Raw genomic sequence first — 23,599 nt, forward strand, 5'->3', positions numbered from 1 at the left:
CGTTTTAAAATCTATCAGGTTTGGTTCCTCTCTCAAATTTTTAGACTAAAAAATTATGATACAATATGTTTCACATGATGTGATATACGATCCGATGATGCATAGTCATTTATACAAATCAATTTTTTTACATGTTATTATTTTCATTGTAAAAGTTGAAACCTGAGTTTTTTTAAATGATTTTCTTGTAATTTAATGGGTATTGGTCATTACATATCACATCATCACTTTTCAATCCAAAACTTTGACTAAATAGCCAAAACCAGTGGATTTAGAATAAAGGTTAGACCAATTTCGTGAGTATGTAAAAAAAGAGAAATCAAATTTGTAATTAAGTCTTATATTTATCCGAATAAAAAATAAGTAATCAGTCCCGTGAGCATAACTCAATTGGTAGGACAATGCATTATTATATCTAGAGATCAATTCCTATAAATTTTTATATACATTGAATAATTAATGTATCCGGTCATATTTATAAGTTAGATACATTAATTATTCAATATATCTAAAAATTTATTTTTTTCTTATAAATGTGACCGAAAGAATTACCTTTTAAAGGTCTTAAAAATTGCTCCGGAAACACTCGTTAATATTTCTGGTCAGCTATTACCGCTTAAAGGGAGAAGTCAAAAGTAGAAAGTCAAAACCCTCTCTTTAAACCTCGAAACTGTTTAGCGAGTGCGGTGTAGCTATGCTACACTCACCACGACACATTACACAGTCACACGTGCATGATGCATCTTAATTCTCACGTGAAGGAAAAACAAATATTCTGATCAAATTCTTCATTCCAGCTACTTCAATTTCCTCTTTTCTTCAACCTAACAACATTATTCTGTGAGTTTTTTTATTTTATTTTATTTTTCTGCATCTTAATTTTAAATTTCACGTTGATATATTTAATTTCAAAATGCTCTTAAATTAACATGACTAATTATGATTAATTTCTTCCTAATTTAGGTTTTTGCATTATGGATTTGAAAGGAAAAAGTCTTTGTTACCAGAGAAAATCTCTCACAACGAAACCACTAAACAACGTTGTTAGTGACAGAAAATTCCTCATTGATTTCATAATCACAACTTACCTAGGACCTGATGTTAAATCTGATAATCCAAAATGTTCATCACTTCAAAGATTAATCACTGGATTACCACCTTATAATTTGCATGATTTAGGATCTTCTTATGTTTCAATTTCTCTCTTAGAGAAATTATATTACTACCTCCTTAAAAATGCAATTCCTGAACTTAGATTAGATATTAATATGTTTCATATGTATTTAAAGGGAAAGTTGGTCTTGCCCAATAATGAATTTTCAGAGGGTAGTCAACAATTTACTAGTATTTTTCCTTTGAATCTTCATAAACAGATTTGGTATCCTGATAGCTTTAGAATTGTTAAAGGGGTTGTTTTGATTGATGATCCGAGTGTGTCGTTGTGTGTTAAAGAGGAGGATTTGAATAGGTTTAGGTCGTTGACCGGTGTTGATAGTTTGAAGTTGGATTTAAGTGAATGTCTGCGTGTTCGGATTCAACCTCGGTTCAGCAAAGAGAGTAGTGATAGTGATTATGTTAACAAATTGGGAAAAGAAAGTGATAGTGACTATGTTAATAAATTGAGCAAGGAAAGTGATGGTGACTGTGTTAACAAATTGAGCAAAGAAAGTGATAGTGACCGTGTTAACAAATTGAGCAAGGAAAGTGACGGTGATTGTGTTAACAAATTGAGCAAGGAAAGTGATGGCGATTGTGTGAACAACTTGTTGGAGAGTAGTCCTAAGGAGGGGTGCCAATCGGGGAAGTTTCGACAAGAGCGTAAGAGAAAGTATGTTGATGAAGATACTACATCAATGCCGGAATTTCCACATACTGCTAATGGAGATCCTTCTTTGGACAAGATGTGGAAATCTGATGGGCCTTCGCTGATGCCACTTCTCTCGATCCCTGATATTGACGATTGTGTGCAAAGTTATTCTGTTGTTTTGACAGGGACAGCCAATAGAGGGCTACTTGGTCCGTCGGTTGGTGTTGTGGATATTGGTATTAGTGAAGTGGCATATCTATTTCGAGTTTTGGTACCAGGTGTCAAGAGAGAGCACAGTATGTTTCTCTTCTTTCTGTGTACTCAAGTTTATTCTTCCAGTTTTTTTTATTATTATTACCTCTGATTGTATGCTGTGGTCTTTCATGTATTATAGCTATAGAGGCAATGCTTTTGTTTTTTTATCCATATATCTTGGTCAAAAGTCATGAATATTTGTTAACAAAGTACCTGTAGCCTGCATTTTTTACATGCTTTTTTATTAGAACTGTTCTATATGCAACAATGTTGTTAAATGGTGGCTGTAGCGTAGTGGAATTTGAACAACTCGCTATTGTTCTGCAATATGCTATTGAATACAAAATGTTGTCAACAGCGTCTATAGCGATGCTATAGCACTGTTGTGTAGCAGAATTTGATCAAACCTATGTTTTTCGCGATCTGCAATTGACACCATTGATATGCAATCAACTTATTTCTTTGGGATATTTTGATTGGAGCTGAGTATTGCAAAGAGTACTTAGCACCTTCAGTAATAAAGAGGACAAATCGAGGGAGTGAAATTCATATGAGCTCTTATTGCAATTTTGTGGTGTGGGAGGGCCTTGAAAAGAATTTAAAGTTTAATGTGATGCCATTTCTTTTAATATATAACAAATAACATTTAATAATTGCTAATCTGGTAATGAACATAACGTTCTATTATTGTGACATGCCTCTTTTGCACACCATTCATTTTACCTTATGTTTTTTTGGGGGAAAATTGGGTTAGGAGAACTGGAAAACAAAAGATAATAGTACGTGCCTTTTTTCATGTGCATGTTGCTTCAGGGTCCTCAAATTAGGAAATTCCCGAATGCCTTGGCACATCCTCTATCTCTAGTCCTCGTCTTAGAACATATAGTTATCTTCATCAAATCAGCATTGTCAATCGTGGATCGCAGAAGATAGCGTATTAGTGACTATAACTGCAAAATTTGATGCTGTTATAGTCACTGTTTGATTTTGAAAACAATCTGTACTAAATAGCGTATTGCGGAACAGTAACTAGTTGTTCAAATACCGCTGTGCTATAGCGCTACAGTGCTGCAATAGACTATTTGAAAACACTGCATCAAATGATACATTCATAACAAAACTGTCCTAACATGTATATATGCTTTTCAGAAAGATTCTTTCATACTTGTTTCTTCAAATGAATGTCCATCCTACATTTTGCAGATCGGTTCAGTTGTGATATTGAATCTGATGGGAAGGTTGAGATCAGAGGGTTGTTATCTGGTGGAAGAACTATAGCGAGACAGTCACGTCTTTTCCAAATGAAAACCCATCAGTTATGCTCTCCTGGGCCATTCACAATTTCATTCAGTCTTCCAGGACCTGTTGATCCAAGACTCTTTGCACCTAACTTTAGGTCTGATGGTATTTTTGAAGGAGTTGTAATCAAGCTCTAGTTTTGGGCATCTAGCTTTTGTAAGTAAATCTAAATGTTCTGAAAGTGCGATGAACAAATTTTTGGTTTATTTTTTGCTTTATTGCACCAGATGCTGTTATGTCATCTAAGTTGACAGTGAACTAATTTTGTTTATCCAACTATTGAGGAAATGGAATGATATAGATTTGTCTGCTACTACTAAGAGTTTGCATGTCTATGCTGTAAAGCGTCACTTTTCTTTAATTCAAGGTGTTGGGACCTTAGTTGGCAATAGCATTTCTCTTTACCTATTTGGTATTCTGGGCCATACTATCAGACATAAATGATTACTTTACATCTATCATGGCCAGTGTTGTCAAATATCAGCCGTGGCGCGGTGGCGGCACCATGGTGAATATCGGTGGTGGTTTTTGGGCTCTCCACCATGCCCAATTTTGCCCAATATGGCGGGATTTTCCTCCATAATCCGATATGATGACGCCACATAGTGGCTGATATGGCGGGATTTTGGCTCTCCACCCTGGATTGGATCGCCATCCGCCGTAGACAAATATAATCATCGTGTTTGGGAATTGAACTTATTTTGCTTCCTCTGTTCCTGTCCAAAACTTTCTTGTCTACACAAAAATAATTAGAAAAATCACTGTCCCTTTCTGACAAGGCTTTTGCTCACTAAAACAAAATATGCTCTAATTACATCATACATATTTGAAGGATGTTCCTTTATTCTTGAGTCATGTTTGCATTGAAAAAGTGTCACCACCGTAAATGTAGTGTAGGATGCTCATGAGGCAGACAGTTATTGCACCCCATCACAAGTCAGTGTTTGCTAGGAGGTCCTATAAAGCCTTTTGTGATGATTGGAAGGAAAAAAAATCAGTCTTTCATTTTCCATATTGACATGTATGCCTTTTGCTTTTATTTAAAAATAATGATACCATTGACCACTTCAATATGCATGTGTCTTTCTTGTCCCTCAATTTCTGAGTTACTATTTTGGAGGCAGTTAAACCATATATATAAAAATCAGATGTTCCATTGCTGACTTATTCGGGTCTATCCGGGTTAGTCTTTGCACTAGCATTTAGTGCAACGAGTTTGCGTGTGCATGATGTAAAGTATCAATTTTCTTTAATTGAAGGTGCTTCATAGTTCATATTTTGGGTCACTCTCACTGACTAAGGTGAAACTGAGTTTCTGATGGACTTTGAGATCAACCATCACATTTTACCTGGCAATATGCAAATCAATGGCATCACTAATAAGAGGTACACTAACGTATTGTAACATACAAATTAATCAAAGAGCTGAAATTTATGGTGCATAATGGCTACCTACAATGGTGGTCCAAATTAGCCATTACCATTTTCAAAATACAATTTTCTCCACTCCTACGTTCCTAACAAACTACATGTTTTCAGAGCCGCACACTTTTAGATCATATTTTTTGTGAAGTGGAGTACACTTATAGACAACCTAAAATCCATGCTTAGGATGTGTAATATTAAAAAAAAAATCAGTCTCGTTCGTTACATTTCTGGATCCGTCCCTGGATAGTAGTTCGTGTAATGAACAAAATATTGTATATTAAATGGGGATTCCCAGTGAACCACGTACCATAATAATTCACCTCACTATACTTTCATGAGTTGTTTAAGACAGTGGCACGTGAGATGAGTGATTCAAAGCTCTACAACTTGCTTGTAGATAGGAACTAACATAACAATGTCTCACAATAACATGGCCCGCACATTAAAAATTAGAATTGAGTCGAGGTAAGGGAACATATGCAAATGATTTATGGAATCAATAAAGCAATGGTCACTCTTTAATATCACACTTGATCAACTCACTTCATTTACATGTCAGAACACGACACCATGCGTGTGGAGTATGCAATTGTAATGGTCCTCTTCAATCGTATAATTCTTTTTCCTCTTGTTATATTATTTGTGTGGGTCCAAAGCAACAATTGTACCTAACACTATCTAGTGTTTTCTGGATTTAATGTTTGTTATTTTCCACTTTTAACATTGCAATGATCAAATACCATGTTGCTAAATCCGTTTGTAACTGTTTGACACTTTTTGATTGCATTTTAAGGTGATTGATTTGAGGTTTGATTTATGTATTTGTGTTATTTTGTCTATTCAAAAGATGGAAAATGATGGATCAAGAAAGGGATAATAAATTTAATTATTTGTCCCATTAAAAAATAAATTTAATTATTTTGTTACAAAAATAACTTTTAAAATTAAAATGAAAAGTTGATACTAGTATAACTTTTTCAATTTTTTTTCTCTTTGAAGAACAAGGAACTTAAGTGTAAGACATTCTGATTTAAACAAAAAAATATATTTTTATGATAGTAAAGAAAAGAAATTGGCTTCAGTTATTTTCCAAAAAATCTCTAGGTTTTTTTTAAAACAAAATTGTTTTTTTAAGTCAAAACAAACGCACCCTTGCTCTTACTTTTGCAAAAGAAATATAAAACCATGCTCTACTTTTTTTTTTTTGTAGAGAAAACCACACTCTACTTATTTTTTTCATTGAGTTTTGCTATGCAGTGACAATAATTGACTATGTGAAAAGTAAAGTAATTTTTGTTTGAATATATCATGTAAAAATGACTTGAACAATAAATTTGAGTCTAAAAATCAATTATAGAATCAAAAACTCCAATTTCAAGCTTAAAGTTAGAAAGAACTTTTGAGGCAAAATTAATTCTACTCAAAACCAAACATATGTCAAAATCAATTCAATATGTCTATAATACATTTTAGATGATTTTAAAGTAGAACCAACACACTTAATCAACGAATGCAAGTACCAAACCTTGGTGGTGGCTTGACAAAAATACTTTTTAGACTCGTTATCCCATAGCAAAAATTCCCACAGTAGAAGTAGGATAACCAACATAGATTGAGTCTAGTCGAATAAACTAGCCTCCCGTAATGCGGCATGACAAAGTTCGAATTTCAACCGAGAGATGTATCCATATTTAATGGATGACAAACATCCAATAAATTTACGTATACTATGAAGAAAACATATAGAAAACAACAAAAGAATTAATTAGACAAAAATATTTTATTGTTATTTAAACTATTTTTTTTTGTATAAATTAGATTTCACAAAAGTTGTGATATGTAATCTATACAAACTTTGTGATTATAACAAAAAATACATTAATTTGAGTCAGAAGAGAATGCCAACGATACAACTTTATCAAGAGTTTAGACGGTGTTATATTTTCAAGTTTTTTTTTGTACAAACATTTTTGGGTTTTAACCGTAGACATTTGGTTACACAAGAAAAAGACTATCATCTTTTACATTAGTATTTTAAGTTTTATATTCTATATGTTATATATTTTTTTTTTTTAAGAAGATAAATTAGTCCACCTAAATTGGCACTAAGGAGAATCGAATCCGAGATCTCGAGGAGGAGCACACTCCCAGTTCCCAAACCAATATCATTAGGCCAACCCAAGTGGATTTGTTATATTTCTCTATTGAGTATCACGTTGCTCTTTATTTAATGTGAAATGTTAACGAGTGCCCTAATTATGGGCACTCTTTAAGGACTTTAAATAATAAATTTTTATGAAAAATTGTGCATTCAATGCATTGAAAATTGAAGTGTTAAACTTTTTTAAAGAATAATTTCTTAATTGGAAAACTTTAAAGAGTGTTCTTAGGATATTCGTTAACAATACCCTTATTTAATTAACTAGTCTTGTTTAACTTTTTATGGAATTTATATGTTTTCTTTCATAGCCTCATTAACCACCTAAACTTAAATAACTGAGAATATACTAGACTACCTGTTCAATTTCTTGTTTACAAAGATAACTCACAACTAGTGGTCTACGAAAACACAGTTTTGATGGACAAAAATAAGTCACTATACTAATTTTTATAGAGAAATGTCTAGAGAACATAGTTTTTAATGTGAAAATTGGTGGGGATGAAAATATTATTTTCTTTATAAATAAATATGAGTTGTCATCATAAAAAATAAATAAGAGCTGTTTGTTTCTTTAGATCAAATTATATACTTCGTCCTCGTTTTGACCGGTCCTTTAGTTCAACATCTCAACTCATGCTACTGTTTACACTCTGGAAAAAAAATTTACTACTCTTTTCCATAAACATTTTATAGTTTTATTTTGATTAAATCAATATTTTTATCGACTTTAGAATTATGAATTTATTTTTCCTTCATCTCGACTTCATGAAAAGCAAGAGAAAGACATTTATAAAATCCATGTCAAGAATTGATTCATAGGTTTTTTCCCTTTATCTATATCTTTATTTTAGGGAATTATTTATATGTTATGGCATGGTTTGTGCCACGCACGTATGATTAGGTAACCAAAAAATTTCCTAACCACGGTTCTGCCACGAACCCTATGTTTCTAACCAATACCATCACTTATATATACACCACACAAAACCTGTTTGGAAAAGGACAATTAATCTACCACTGCATTTATGAAAACTTGGCAATGAACATAATTTTTGACATCTTCCAAAAGTGATGCAATCATATCTCACGCATTAGTCTTAATCATATTCATCTATAATATGCTTTCCTGCTTCTTTTAGCCCATAATATTTATTATCCCATGACCTTTTAATTAAGAGCAAAGAAAAATGGATTAAAGCACTAGGATGTAGGGATGATAGGGGAGGTGAGGAGAAATTAAGGAAAACTTTTTCATGTACATCTTCCATAGGTTGGATTTTATGCAATGATATTTTAGTCCTTATATTTAAAATGTTTAAAATCAATCTTCTTCTACGTGGCCCTCATAGGAATTTAAAAGCGTTCGTATACTTTCAATTTGTCATGTCCTTTTCTACAAGTCCAAGTGCATAAAGTTTATTTTTTATATTTATCTCATTTAATAAAGTTCTTCAAACATTGATCGGATAACTAATTTGCCCTTTTAGATTATGCAATAGTGCAAGGTACTAGTGTTTTCATATCAATTATTATTGAAATAAAGGGGCACATTATCCCCATGCCCAAACGTTGCTGATTTGTCTTTGGCTACACATATATGGAACCTTATATTGATAGGATTTTAAAAGGTAACCGAATGAAGGGGGCACTAGCTATGTTTTGGCTAAGCATGTTTGTCTTAAAATATTGATTAAGTTGTGAGGTCTCTCCTCTCCGCTCCTAATTACATTTTTTTCATCCACAATTTAAAAATTTGATATCTTGTTTAAATTATTTGAATTCAGTTCTACTCAAAAATGTTAATATATTCAATATCAATTTAGATAGTCATTTAATCATATTTATTCATCAGATAAATGTATGCATTTAGAGACACTTGTTAAGCATTTTCCTTTAAAAAATACTAATGTAGTATAAATTGACTATATACGACTATTGGTGAAAACTGAAAAGGTATGAAATCGTTAAAATGATCATCCTTTTATTTTACTAAAAAACTGATAATCTTATATGATCGTAAAATTTAGACTGGTGCTAGTCACACCCCTAAAAAAACAAGTTACACCCCAGAATGACTAATATACCCCTAAATTGAACATAAGTAAACTTAATTTACATTAACCTAGATTGAACGTAAGTAAACTGAATTTACAAACTGAATTTACATTAACCTAGATTGAACGTAAGTAAACTGAATTTACATTAACCTAACCTAGATTGAACATAAGTAAACTTAATTTACATTAACCTAGATTGAACGTAAGTAAACTGAATTACACTAACCTCTTATATACATACACGTAAGTAAACTGAATTTACACTAACCTAGATTGAACGTAAGTAAACTAAATTTACATTAACCTAGATTGAACGTAAGTAAACTAAATTTACATTAACCTAAATTGAACATAAGTAAACTTAATTTACATTAACCTAGATTGAACGTAAGTAAACTGAATTTACACTAACCTAAATTGAACATATCTCATACCAAAACAAACAATAAACAAATAGAAACTCATCAAAAATGAAATTCATGAAATTCACTGACCTTTATGAATATAATACAAATCAATAACAGAGATGTTGATTCAGATATTGGTTGCACATTTATGGTGATTTGTGGATGAAAGAGGGCAAGGGTTCAGAATGATCATAAAAGATGGGTTTTTAAAAATTTACATGAAGAGGACAATTTTGATATTATTGTAAAATTTTAAATAAATTTGGGTGTAACTTGTTTTTTTTTGGGTGTGACTAGCAACAGTCTAAAATTTATGATATAATTAATAGATACATACTTGAAACTAAATATGTAAGAACATATTGACTAAATCACAATAGTTTAAAAAGCTGATAATACTATTGAATTTGTTCACAATTGATATAATATTTTTCAAAGCTTACCATTTGTAGTATTTATGTTTTACTTATTGGTTCTGAAAAAAATTAAAATAATTAGAGATGATTTGATACAAAAAATATGCAATTTAGCACTTTTTTTATGTATAATAAAAAGTTTCCTCACTTGACCCTATTTTTCAAATAATTTTTAGTTTTACTCAAATATTACATAGTAGATTCTCCACAACTTAATGTTTTCATAGTAGCCATATTTTACTAAGAATTAAGCACAAAGGTAACCATAAAAAAATATATTGTATACCTTAAAAATTTAAAATAATTATCTACGCATTTCGAACTTGAGTTTCGCTCTAGTGTCTATACTAGACTAGATAGCAAGCTAGTGGTGAATGACATTTCGAGTAAACTTAACCACGTGTTATAGTTTAATGTCAATTCTAAATGCTTATAGGAATTTACTTCTCTCTTTTTCAAATTCTAGGATAAGTTTCATCCGAAAGCAAAACAACAATGTTGTTCATTTGTTAGCTAGATCAACATTGTCATAACCCAAACCATCACGCTTTTAATCATATTTCATCTTGTGTTATAAGTGTTATAATAAATGAAATCACTCAATCATCGTGAACTTAACTCAGTTGGTATGAACAATGCATAATATATGCAAGGTTCGAACCCCGACTACCACAAAAAAAATGAAATGACTTAACTTTGTTTTTGTAAAAGATAATTATAGTAGTATAAGGTAATGGATTGTAGCTTAGTGTTACAATTGCAACGATATTTTTACTTACTTTTTTTGATGACTCCTCTTAATTGAGAGATGAAATCTAATGCTTAACGTAAAAATCACTTTGATTTTAGTATACATATTAGGTTGAGTCGAACAAATTGATATTAAAAAACTATTTCTTTTTCAATTCATTTATATGTAATTTTTTTTTTGGGCTCGGCTAAGTGGTGATATAGTCGAGCCCGAATAAACCGAGCTAACTTAAATCAAAAAAATTCAAAAACTCATTCGCCAAGAAAAAAGAGAGAGGGGGATTCAAACCCTCAATAGTTCTTTCAAACTATACTGATTTTCAAGATCGGAGCTATCAACCACACATGCCATCTCTCCAAAAACTAATTTCTATTGTATCTTTATTCCACTCAAGAGAACATTGATTAGTATTACTATAAAAACTCATAATTAAATATGTTGACCCCATTGGTCCTTGTTGTTTTTGTATTCTTATCCAATTTTCTTTTTCAGCCAGGCAATTTCCTATATTTCGTTTTCAATCGTGCAATTTCCCATTCTGGAAGGGGAACACAACAGTGCATAATCGATCTTGGGTTTGCATCACTTCACGTCAAAGTTAAAGCAAATATCATTATAGATTGGAGAGTAAGGAAATAAATAACATCTTGCTTTTTATATTTTTACTTGTTTTATGAACTGTCTCTTTTTTAAGAGCGTCTTGCTCAATCCTGATTCAAGTCATGTGTCTAATATAATTTTCAAAGACTAAAAAAGGACTCTTTGACCAAACAAAATTAGTATTCATTAATTTTTGATTTTTTTTTTTTTAATAAAAAAACTGACATATGGTGGAAGTTTCTTATTTTCTTTTATGATCAATGATGTTTTAATTTTTTAAAATCATTTGAAACTCTAGCAACGATTGACGTGACTTTCCGTAAATAAAAACTCGTATCAATTAATGTTGGTCTGGTTAAACACAATAAAATGGATAATATTGCTTCCAAACGTAATCCAACCATGTCATTGTCATTTGTAAAAATATAAAACACCTTGAACTTCTACTTAAATGTGGCGTTTAAGGTCGCCGTTAAAGTTTTGAGTCATTTTTAAGTGTGAATTCACCCTAAACCACATGTGACACTTTCTCACTCTAACAATTATCTATTTAAGTTGTTGGTTGAGTAAATATTCAAATTGGTTCGTGCAATTTTCGGATCACATCAACCTAATTTAATGTATTATCAATACTCTAAAACAATCGATTTGAAACATTAACAAAGTTCATCTCACTACTTGTGAATGTTACTAAATGCATTCTTGACCTATTATTCACTTAGTTTCAAATTTATTATCAACATTACTAACTTAATATCATTATAATATAGTGCTACAAATACCAACATAAGGGAAGATCAAATATTAGATTTTTTTATCATTCCATTTTTTTAATTCTTCCACACTTCAAACTTTAGTATATGAATTTGCAACAATATAAATCATTTAAATTTCTTTAATCAAGTCTTGTGTTTATGGGCAAATGTAGTATAATAACTTTAAACATTTCTATAAAGTGTTAAACAAATTTTTTATGTTAATATCTTATGCAATAAGTTAAATGAAAATTTATCTACAAGAAAGGTAGCTTCATAATTAATTTGAAAAGTCAGTCTATTTCACATCTCAGTGAATTTTTTTTGGTTGAATTTCCTTTTATCACTCACAGTCACAGACATCCACCTTATATGTGTTGACTGTTGAGTATTGTTGTCCTTTCCAAAATTCACAAACTTTATTTTATAATGACATTAAATTCAAATTCTTTTATTATATATTTTATTTAATTAAATAAATAAATCACTGTATGGCCAGATCCAAACGGTTTTATGAAGAAACGAACATAGTTGTTTGTTCCTTCCTTCTCCAACTCACACAACACATGACAAAAAATTCAAATTTCTGAACAACCAAAAAAAAAACATCATCATCATCACCAAACAAAAAACACTTTCAAGCTCAGAAACATTAAATTTCACAAAAACACAACAAATCCTTAAAACAAAAACCACTTCCTCAACAACAACAAAAACAAAATTTCCCATTTTTTTTTTGGTATCACCATCATATTCAATATTCATCATCATTCATAATTTTTCTCTCTCTCCTTTTTCTGAGGAGGTTGTTTTTTTTCCAACAACTTCAACCTCCTCGAAATTATGAAAACACGACACTTTCCTAGATTTGGCAAATGCATTTCTGTAGTCTGTTTTCGAGAATTTTAGTATTGTCTTGAGGTTTTCAAAACCTTATCCCTTGTTTTTTTCAAACCATTCAAAATAAAGAAACAATTTTTACATTTTTATTTGCATTTTCAACGTTAAATCTCAAATGGGTTCTTCAGTTTCTTTGTTTTACATAATTCTAAGGTAAAATCACAACATGAGTCGGTGAAATTTTGTGAAATCTCTATCTGGGCATGTCAATTTGACCAAAAAGTTTCAAAATTTCTTTGAGTTTTCGAGAAAAATTTGAAAAAAAATCAATTTTCGTGTCTACTAAGATGATGTTATCACCTTCACCATCTTCTATTGCAAGAAGCTCTTTAGAAGAGATGCTTGATTCGCTACGGCGGCGAGACGAAGAGGAGAAGCCTAAAGACCTACCGCCGGCATTGCCAGCAAGGCCAACGTCGAGAGGCCGGTTGCCGCCGGCGAGGAGGTCTTTGCCTAAAAGTTTTAAGGTTGATGGTGAAAATGGAAATGAAATGGGGCATAGAAGGAAGGGAAGTTTTGGAAATAAGAAGTTGATGTTGGATTTGGAATCTCCTTATGTGGTTATTTCAGAAGAGAACAGTGTTATTAGTGAAGAAGCTTCACCTTGTCCCGTATCTTCAATTCCTGTTGATGATGATTCTTCTGTTGCTTCTGTGGCTCCACCTTCTCCGGAGTTGGAGGATGACAATGTTTCTTATTTCATCAAAAAGGTAACTAAGGAGATTAAATTTGTGTGGTGCATGTTAATAATTTATGTTGCAACTTGCAATTTGCAATGGTAATTAGGTTTTAGTTGAAGTTTTAACAGTGGTTTTAGTGTTAATCTGTTTCTTTTTTTGTATTTTATATTCTGGTTCTTGAATGATGAGGTTCTGGTGTTTGATTGGATGAAAAGCAATTAGTTTGAGTGAAATATGGAAGGTGGTGTTAGAAAAAAGCAATTCAGAATTGCAAATAAAACCACCCTACACATGTCAGTTAGATTATGGATTTTGTTAAACAATGCCTTAAGTTAAGGAGAGTCGGTATTAAAAAGTTTTTTTTATTGAAAATCATAGCAGCATTCAGTAGATTGTTATTTATTTAAAATGTCATACTTTCTAATATAAAAAAAAATAAAATTAATTCCTAAAGAAATGCTTTTAGGGCACTGCTTCACATATGTCTTAGATGATTAAAATTGATGCAAGGCTGTTTCTAATTTAAATTTAAAGATACCATTACACATTGGTATTTATCGGCTGATACATTGGTTCGGAGCCTTTGTTTGGTTGATATTTCATACCAGCGCCAGTTCTTTTGTAGGTTAATAATAGTGGCATGGATAAATTGTTTGTGGCATGCCTGCGTACTTCTAATCTAATTTTCTTTCTGCTGCTTCCCCAAAACCTTCATATTGCATGATTATTTATTAGTATATAATTGAACTACATCGAAGTTACTTTTATCGTATTACCTAAGAAGGTTTTTTGCGCCTGTTATCTATTTAGTAATTAGTAATGTACCAGTGTTTTTTGTTTTGCCTATAACTATTGGCGTAGATTCAAGTTGAGAGGTTGACTGCATGTATTTTTCTGTTAAATTTCCTTTCTGTTTTTGGTTTTTCCACAGAAACTTCATGTTTGGTGTAGGCAACCAAGAGGGAAGTGGGGACTGGGAAGAATACAATCAACTTCTGGAGAACAAGCATCAGTTTCACTCTCAAATGGAAATGTAAACTTCTAAATTTTGTCTTTATAAGATAGTCTTCATTGTTGAGTATGCAAGATAACATGCTATTTGTGTTGATGAGTTGTTGCTGCAGGTTATGAAAGTGGCACGAACAGATCTCTTGCCAGCTAATCCTGATATTTTAGAGGGCGTGGATGATCTTATACAGCTCAGCTATTTGAACGAGCCCTCGGTTCTTCACAATCTTCGGTGTAGATATTCTCAAGATATGATTTATGTATGTCCGCTGCTATGGTTTGTTGTTTTACTCAGATGATTATCTATGTATTCTCATATGCTGCTTGTGCGTTTTCTGTATGCAGAGTAAAGCTGGGCCAATTTTAATTGCTCTCAATCCCTTCAAAGATGTACAGATTTACGGAAATGATTATGTCTCTGCTTACAGGAAGAAATCTCTTGACAGTCCTCACGTTTTCGCCATGGTAGATGCAGCTTATAATGAAATGATAGGAGGTAAATAAAATTCTCCTTTCTTTCTCCTCCTTTGAAATCGTTATTATGTAGTTGTACGACATATGATATATTTACATAGGTTTTCTGTTTACGTGTTGTTCATTGCAGAGGAAGTAAATCAATCCATTATCATAAGGTCAGAACTTGGTACATTTAAGGCTCTTTTTGTTTATGTTCCAAAAATTGATAGCATCAAATTGTTATATTTTTATTATAATAATCAAATTGTTATTATAATAAGAAGATATAGCCTGCTTGTATATTTGTTGATAATCACAGTTACAATTTCGTTTACAGTGGCGAGAGTGGAGCTGGGAAAACAGAAACAGCGAAAATTGCGATGCAATACTTAGCTGCTCTTGGTGGTGGCAGTTGTGGGATAGAAAATGAAGTTCTTCAGACAAATGTTATACTAGAAGCTTTTGGCAATGCAAAAACATTTAGGAATGACAACTCTAGCAGATTTGTGAGTTTTTGTTCTTTTCATTTTGGTGAAACTTACTCCCGTTGTTGCTTTATTGTAGCTCTGCTTGACATGTTTTCTATCAAAAATGTCCATAAAAAGACAAATCTACAATTTAAGCCTTTCTTTTAATTTTCTGAAAGCTGCGTCGAGCAATGTTATTGTTGTTTGATCCATGTAGCCGACCCCACCTAGTGGGATATGGCATGGTTGTTGTTGTTGCTGTGTAGAACAGTGTTGTCAAACTGCAGCTATAGCGACACTATAGGGTTGTAGTGTAGTGGAATTAGTCGCTATTGTTATGCAATATCCTATTTAGTACAAATTGTTGTCAAATAGCGACTATTGTGGGGTTATAGTCCTGTAGCGTAACAGAATTTTAACAAACTATTTTATGCGATCCACAATTGACAACATTGGTTTAGAATTTTGTGGATGGTATCAAATGGCTGATCACTTCAATTGATTTCTATTTTTAATTTGGTGCAGGGGAAGTTGATTGAAATTCATTTCAGCACAACGGGAAAAATGTGCGGGGCTAAAATTCAAACCTGTAAGCATGTTCAAGTGAAATATGTTTCATAAAGTTTTGTTCTTGTAAGATATAAATTATTTTTTTATTAAAAATCTACTGATTCAAATTGATCTGACGGCTTCGTGTTTCTCATATGCCGATTCCCATATGCCATCATAAACAGTTCTATTGGAAAAGGTAACTTGTGTTCTTATTTGAACTTAAGTGTGGAACTGAAATATTTAACTTTCTCGATTTCTTATATCATCGTGTCTTCTGTCGGCAGTCAAGAGTTGTTCAACTGGCTAATGGCGAGAGGTCTTATCACATATTTTATCAACTTTGTGCTGGATCTTCACCTCATCTTAAAGGTGTATTTTCTATACAACTTATCAATTAGTTTGGATACTTGTATACTTCTGTACCATCTTTGATATCTCAATGACCATCTTTGAGATAATCTTTTTAAATATGACTTTTGAGTTGGATCCTCCTCTGCTGTTTAATTTTATTTACAAATTTTAAACAGACACGTTTTACATGGAAATTCATTGACACCAATTCCCTCAAACAAATGCATAATTTACATTTTTCTTTTGATTCCTACATGCTTAATTGAGCCAGCTTGTACATATTATTACTCACGAAATCATACTCTTTTCTGTGCAGAGAGGCTAAATCTTAGAGCGGCCAGCGAATATAAATATCTGAATCAGAGTGACTGCATGAAAATTGATGGCGTTGATGATGCTAAAAAGTTTCATAGGCTAAAGGTATATTGTTTGACTTTGCCAGTTCATTTGACTGAACAATAACTTCAAGCATCTTTATGGCCTCCTGAGATCTCATGTTGTGTTTTTTTCTCCTTTTGGCATCTGTCTTTTCCCCCAGAAAGCATTGAATGTCGTTCAAATGTGCAACGAGGATCAAGAGCGGGTCTTTAAGATGCTTGCTGCAATATTATGGTTGGGAAATATATCATTCCTAGTTAATGATAATGAAAATCACATTGAAGTGGTGAATGATGAAGGTAGGATTCATAATTTATGCATAATGTTTTTAAATGGGCTATTCGCACCTCATCATATTTAGTGTGTCCTAATTTGGTGGCCGGATTACTTAAACCAATTTTGGGCGCATTTCGATTTTGCTTCATTGGCATATGCTGTTATATGTTATTTTGATTCGTTTAGGACAAGGTTGTTCGATGGTTCATATTGACTGGCTAACATTGTAACAGAGGGTATATTGTGAAAATTCCGTGTTAAATCTTATAAGTGATGTTTATTTATATTTTTATTTTGGCAGCTGTAACCAGTGCTGCGTCACTGATGGGTTGCAGTTCTCAAGGACTAATGACAGTATTATCTACTCATATAATCCAAGCTGGCAAGGATACTATCACCAAAACATTGACATTGCGGCAGGTCCATTTAGTACTTGAACAATTCAGTCAGGGCCAGTTTGTTACTGTTATTACATTTTTTGTATACTTTTAGGAGTTTTTTCAAAATCAATGATCACTTTTAGGAGTTTTTATCTACTCGTTACCACTTATAAAAAATTAAAATCTGGAAGAAAAAAAAATCTAAAAACTGATTTCCATTTTGTAACAGGCAGGTCCCTTAACTTATTATTTTATAGCTCATTATCTTTATATTCCATATTCAGGCAATTGATGCAAGAGATGCGTTAGCAAAATTTATCTATGCCAGTTTGTTTGACTGGCTTGTAGAACAAGTTAATAAATCACTTGAAGTTGGTAAACGCCGTACTGGTAGATCCATAAGTATCCTTGACATTTACGGGTTTGAGTCATTCCAGGTTTGCAATTTCTATTAATGTGCTTATTATTGTTCCTTCTTAGACTATCGGTATGTGTTCTGATATTTTTTTGTTTTGTTTTTCTATTGTAGAAAAACAGCTTTGAACAGTTGTGCATAAACTATGCCAATGAGAGGCTTCAACAACATTTCAATCGGCATCTTTTTAAACTGGAGCAACAGGTTAGTGACTGTGTTAAGCTTCAATTTTATATGAAAAATTATGAATGTGTGACACAACATAAACATTCATATTGCATGCTATGTATTCTTGAGTAGGCATGATATGCATTACAGCATTATCACAACTTATATATCTTGTCTCAGGACTACGAAATAGATGGCGTTGATATGACCAAAGTAGATTTCGAGGACAATCAAGAGTGCTTGGATCTCTTTGAGAAGGTATTTTATATATGGTTTAAGCTTTTCTATATCTTTTGTCTGAGCCAGTTAATAGGCCATTGAGTTGGCTTTTGTTGCATCCATTTAAGGACAATACACATTTTTGCAAATCAAAATATTTTGTTCTGGTCTCAATGTTGGAGCTCACATTAACATTATTCTGTGACTTAGTATACTAATTATGTATTGTTTTGTAAATGTGCAGAAGCCTATAGGTCTACTCTCTCTATTGGACGAGGAATCAAATTTTCCAAGGGCCACTGATCTAACACTTGCCAACAAACTTAGACAGCATCTGCAAGCTAATCCTCGCTTTAAAGGGGAATGGGGAAAGGGTTTCAGTGTTTGTCATTATGCAGGAGAGGTTAGTAGCTTCTCTGCATTTAATACAATAATATATATACCTTTTAAATATAATAGTATCTCTCTTGATATATATATATATATATATATATATATATATATATATATATATATATATATATATACCTTTTACCAATAAACTTTGCTTATTAAAGTTTTTTTTCCTTTTCTTGCAATTCAATACTAAAATTAAATGTCGTGTGTTTTCTAGAAAATAATTATTAACTTACAATTTTGTGATAAAAATGTTTTGGCTGGAATTTTTTTAAGTGGCATTGATGATTTTCTGGTTTCAAATTTAAATGTGGAATGCGTACCATGGAAATTAACTTTGTGTACTTGTGTTTCTGGTCATTCTAATCTGGTCCTCAATCAGGTTGTGTATGATACAAATGGCTTTCTAGAAAAGAACAGAGATCCGATGCCTTCTGATTCTATTCAACTACTGTCATCATCCAGTTGTGAACTGCTGCGGTCGTTCTCGAAAACGCTTAACCGGTCTCAGAAGCAATCAAATTCCCAGCACATAGGGGCTCTGGATTCGCAAAAGCAGAGTGTTGGCACAAAGTTCAAGGTATTCGTACCATTACTTGACCTGGTTCTAAATCTTTAATATTTCTAAAGAGATGATTTTGACATTATTGATTTTTGGAGATGAACTTAGATAGATAAATGACACTGAGAAATAAGCAAAATGGCATAATTTGGGATCTGGATTCCACACATGGGATGCACGACACATTAATTAATTTTGGTCGTCAGATCTCAAATCAATAGTGTAGATTATTTAAAAAATGATTTAGTGAAGGTGTAATGTGAGCCGACTGACCTCAAATCAATGGCCGAAATAAATTAATGCGTCTAAATGTGTGGATTTATAAATGCAGGGAATCCGAATCCCAGTATTTGAGGTGAATTTTAGGACTGACATCTCTCTTTCTTTTAGGGTCAATTATTCAGGTTGATGCATCAGTTGGAGAGCACCACGCCTCACTTTATTCGCTGTATAAAGCCGAATGCTAAGCAAAATCCTGGCATATATGATGAAGATCTTGTTCTCCAGCAGCTCAAGTGTTGTGGAGTTTTGGAGGTTGTTAGGATTTCAAGGGCCGGGTATCCTACTAGAATGACACATCAAGATTTTGCCAGAAGGTAGTGGAGAAAATGACTATATTTTTGGATTATCTTGAGTATTGTGCTAATATATACATTTCTGCATATATTTAGGTATGGGTTTCTGCTCTATGAGGCCAATACATCTCAAGATCCATTGAGTGTCTCGGTTGCTGTTTTGCAACAATTTAATATCCCTCCTGAAATGTACCAAGTTGGCTTCACCAAACTGTATCTTCGAACAGGGCAGGTATGTGTGAGTAGCTTCATGTTTTAACAGTGTATAGCGCCAAGAGAATTGTATTGAGGGATAAATAATTGGTTACTATTTAGGCTGGCAATTAGATTCATTAAACCATAGAGCATCCATTTCCACCTTAGCCTATACTTTAACATCCAATTATATCAATATATTGTTGAGAGTTCCACCTTAGATGGATATGACCTGAAAAAATGTTTATAAGCGGGGCGCATCATTCACCTTACGAGCTGGATTTGTAGGGATGAGTTGGTCCCAATCCAAATACTAAGAGTAATAATCAACCTAAAATATTTGTTTGATGCACAAATGTTTATAGAGTGAAATACATTTGGACTTGTAGGAGTCTAATTGCATTTTAAAAAAAAAACGAAGGTGGAGAATGAAATTTTGCACAAATGACAGTGTAATTAGTTTATGATAGAGAGAAAGAGGAGATTTTTAATTTTTTTAATATATAAAATATGATTTTAAATGGATGAGTTAGATATTTATATGATTTTAAATGGATGAGTTACTGTTTAGAAAGTTATCAACTATTTTCTTCCCCAAATGAGTATTTTGGTTCTGAACTATGAATTTGTTTGCTTGTTTTAATTATTTTCTTCCCCAAATTAGTCTTGTTTTAGCCGATTTTTTTTATCAATTCATAGAGCGGTTTATCTGACGTGATTATTCTTGTGCTTTGGTTGATTTTGTAGGTTGGTGCATTGGAGGATAAGAGAAAATTGGTTTTGCAGGGAGTACTCGGGGTTCAAAAATGGGTTCGGGGTCATCAAGCTCGCAGTCATTACGATAAACTTAAGAATGGAGTGACAACTTTACAATCATGTAATGCCTGGATATCAATTTTACTTTATTTGTATCAAAAGTTCAGCTGGTTCTTCTTTTTATGATTTTTTTTTCTCTTTTTTGTGCATATTTTTTCAAGATACTTTACAAAAAAACATAGCTAATATCAAGCCAAAAAGAAAACTCGGTGCTTTTTGCTTAACCTCGGTGGACTTGTTTATTTTTAACCTCGGTTATAGTTTGTATGCATATATCTTAATTGCTACTTTGATTATATTGTAGTTGTTCGTGGAGAAATTGCAAGAAGGAAATATGGTGTTATGGTGAAGTCTTCTATAACTATTTCTTCTGAAAATATCGAGGAGATAGAGGCTATCATACTACTACAATCTGGTTAGTGTGTACTATTTTTGTAAAGTATACCCTTGGTACAGGCATGATATATGATTTTCTTAATATTTGTTACCTTTTTATGTAGTAATTCGTGGGTGGTTGGTTCGGAGGCATAATAGTAGCTTATGTAAGTTTAAGATACATCCTGAGAATGGAAAAACTAGGCGAAGGTCACGTTCGAAGATGTCAGATGACAAGGTACTTTACCATGCATTTTTTTTTAATTTGGAAAAATATGCAATAAATTCTAATCTGATTTCCTCAAAGTTTTAATTTAGATAAGTCGTTGATTTGGTTTTTTTTTAAGTTGATTTATACATTTAAATAGTATCCTCCTCCTTTTTACTTCTATCCAACTAAAAATTGTCAATTTTTAGCAGAACTCCAAACCTTGTTGAAGTTCCCAACCTTTCAATGTGTTAAATGTTTTATGTCTTATTCTTCTATTTTTTTTTTTTTTAAAACAGGATGCATCGAAAGATCGGAGTCAAAATCTGCCTTCGGCTTTAGCAGAACTCCAAAGACGGGTTGTTAAGGCCGAATCAACTATAGAGCAAAAAGAAGAGGAAAATGCCGAGTTGAGGGAACAACTAAAACAATTTGAGAAAAGGTGGATTGAATACGAGACAAGGATGAAAACAATGGAGGAAATGTGGCAACGACAAATGTCATCTTTGCAAGTATGTTTTCTTATCATAATTTTTTACATTCTCTTTAATGTTATTGTAATGGATGGTGTTGATTCATCTCATCAAACCTAGCTTTTTTGAAGCTCATTTTGTTGTGTAGCCTCTTTGAACATATGCATGCTTTCTCTCCAACCCTCCATCCATAATTAAGAGAAGTGCAACCAGTAACACATTCTTAAATACACTACTGCAATTGAGACCTAAAAATTGCAAACTTATTTACTATAATAGTCATATTTGTAAACTGTAAGCGTATGAAACCTACAAATTCTACACAACATTCTGATTGCAATTTCAATGCAGATGAGTCTTGCTGCTGCTAGAAGCAGCCTTGCTTCTGAGAATGCAAATGGTCAACCTTCAAGACACGATGTTGCATCCCCATCACCTTTCTGTTATGATTCCGAGGATGCTACATCAATGGGATCTCGAACTCCTCGAACACCCGGTTGCAGCACACCTTTGAAGTATTCTAGCAGTCTTTCCGAAATCAAAGCAATGAGAGATGGCAACGGTAGTTTGGGCAATCTGATGAAAGAGTTTGAGCAGCGCAGTCAGACATTCGATGAAGATGCAAGGGCTTTGGTCGAGGTTAGAACAACAGGGCACTCTGTGAATCCAAATTCCATTGATGATCTGCGGAAACTCAAACACAGGTTTGAAGGATGGAAGAAAGAATACAAGATGCGATTAAAGGAAACAAAAGCTAGACTTAAATTACGGAACTCGGAAATGGAAAAAAGTCGGCGGAGATGGTGGGCGAAATTGAGTTCTAGAGCACAATAACGTAAGAATGTTCTCTTTGCCAAAACAAAAGTGTATAAAACGTTAAGGATCTTTCCTTTTTGAGGGAACATTTTTGGAATGTGTTACACACTTATTGTACTTGTTGGTGAAGGGAAAATAAATTGTAAATCTACCAATTTTGTTGTTACATGGTGGAAGTTGTGTGTATAGTTGTAGACTTGTAGGTTTGCATAGTTGTATTGCATAGTTTAGATTTTATGCATTGTAAATTTTGTTGTTACTGAATGCTGATGTAATGTACAATACCAATTACCACCTAAGGGTATAAATAGTGAGTGTTCATATCTTCAATGTAAGGAATACTAATCACATTTGTTTGGTTTAGTAGATAGAAAACTTAATTAGAGGTTCATTTTAGCTGCAGATAGATACTCATTTTCGTTTCGTTTTGGAATTAGTTTTTGGTTTAATTGTGCTTTTTAATTTCTGTAAGTTTTTATTGAGTTAATTCAACTTTTTGTATCATAGGATCCTAAGTGACATTCAATGGAAGAAATATGATGTGCTTAGATACATTCATACTTTTCATGAGGATATAGATCATTATCTGCTTGACAATTAGAATGGAGGTGCGATGACAACCTCCACAACTAGGTCTTGTAAAATTGAATGTTGATGGAAGTTGCAACTCTTGTGGAGGGATTAGGGATGATAAAGGTAATTGGCCTGTTGGGTTCTCCTCCAATGATGGTTAAGGTGATGTGCAATTTGCTAAGCTTTTTGCAATTTATCATGGTATCACTCTTCTGCTTCAACATGGGCATTCAAGAGCAATCATAGAATCATATAGCCTTGAGGCTATTCAGTTGTTGACTCGAAGAAATGAGTTAAGAGTTTCATGAATATAGTTGTTAGTGTTAATGATTACTAGTTTGATTGACCATGCCCTAGATTTGGTTCTTCATCGTATGTTTTGAGAAGCTAATCTTAGTGTTGATTGGTTGATAAAATACGGAAA

At 32.7% G+C, this 23,599-nt stretch overlaps 2 protein-coding genes across 2 annotated transcripts; both read left to right on the forward strand.

Moving 5' to 3' along the window:
* Positions 1 to 657: 657 nt before the first annotated feature.
* Positions 658 to 3,677, forward strand: LOC11407285 (increased DNA methylation 3). Its single transcript, XM_003596438.4, has 3 exons — positions 658 to 840; positions 964 to 2,103; positions 3,266 to 3,677. The coding sequence occupies exons 2-3, from the start codon at positions 975 to 977 to the stop codon at positions 3,496 to 3,498; spliced, it is 1,362 nt and encodes a 453-aa protein (XP_003596486.2). The 5' UTR covers positions 658 to 840; positions 964 to 974; the 3' UTR covers positions 3,499 to 3,677.
* Positions 3,678 to 12,466: 8,789 nt separating this feature from the next.
* Positions 12,467 to 23,004, forward strand: LOC11407286 (myosin-2). Its single transcript, XM_003596440.4, has 24 exons — positions 12,467 to 13,546; positions 14,448 to 14,549; positions 14,641 to 14,784; positions 14,870 to 15,020; positions 15,129 to 15,156; positions 15,318 to 15,486; positions 15,973 to 16,036; positions 16,182 to 16,195; positions 16,284 to 16,368; positions 16,667 to 16,770; positions 16,889 to 17,027; positions 17,306 to 17,424; positions 17,669 to 17,821; positions 17,914 to 18,003; positions 18,148 to 18,225; positions 18,431 to 18,589; positions 18,965 to 19,162; positions 19,535 to 19,740; positions 19,816 to 19,951; positions 20,662 to 20,791; positions 21,035 to 21,145; positions 21,231 to 21,343; positions 21,613 to 21,825; positions 22,138 to 23,004. Exons 1-24 carry the CDS (start codon positions 13,124 to 13,126, stop codon positions 22,618 to 22,620), a joined length of 3,612 nt encoding a protein of 1,203 aa, XP_003596488.2. The 5' UTR covers positions 12,467 to 13,123; the 3' UTR covers positions 22,621 to 23,004.
* The last annotated feature ends 595 nt before the right edge of the window (positions 23,005 to 23,599 follow it).

Source organism: Medicago truncatula, chromosome 2, assembly GCF_003473485.1.
Source record: "Medicago truncatula cultivar Jemalong A17 chromosome 2, MtrunA17r5.0-ANR, whole genome shotgun sequence".
In the NCBI taxonomy this organism is placed as follows: Eukaryota; Viridiplantae; Streptophyta; class Magnoliopsida; order Fabales; family Fabaceae; genus Medicago; species Medicago truncatula.

Coding starts and splice junctions, on each gene's coding strand:
- LOC11407285 (XM_003596438.4), top strand. CDS start 975: ATGGATTTGAAAGGAAAAAGTCTTTGTTACCAGAGAAAATCTCTCACA. Junction 2,104..3,265: donor AGGTGTCAAGAGAGAGCACA/GTATGTTTCTCT, acceptor TACATTTTGCAG/ATCGGTTCAGTTGTGATATT.
- LOC11407286 (XM_003596440.4), top strand. CDS start 13,124: ATGATGTTATCACCTTCACCATCTTCTATTGCAAGAAGCTCTTTAGAA. Junction 14,550..14,640: donor TTTCACTCTCAAATGGAAAT/GTAAACTTCTAA, acceptor TTGTTGCTGCAG/GTTATGAAAGTGGCACGAAC. Junction 20,792..21,034: donor AGTGACAACTTTACAATCAT/GTAATGCCTGGA, acceptor ATTATATTGTAG/TTGTTCGTGGAGAAATTGCA.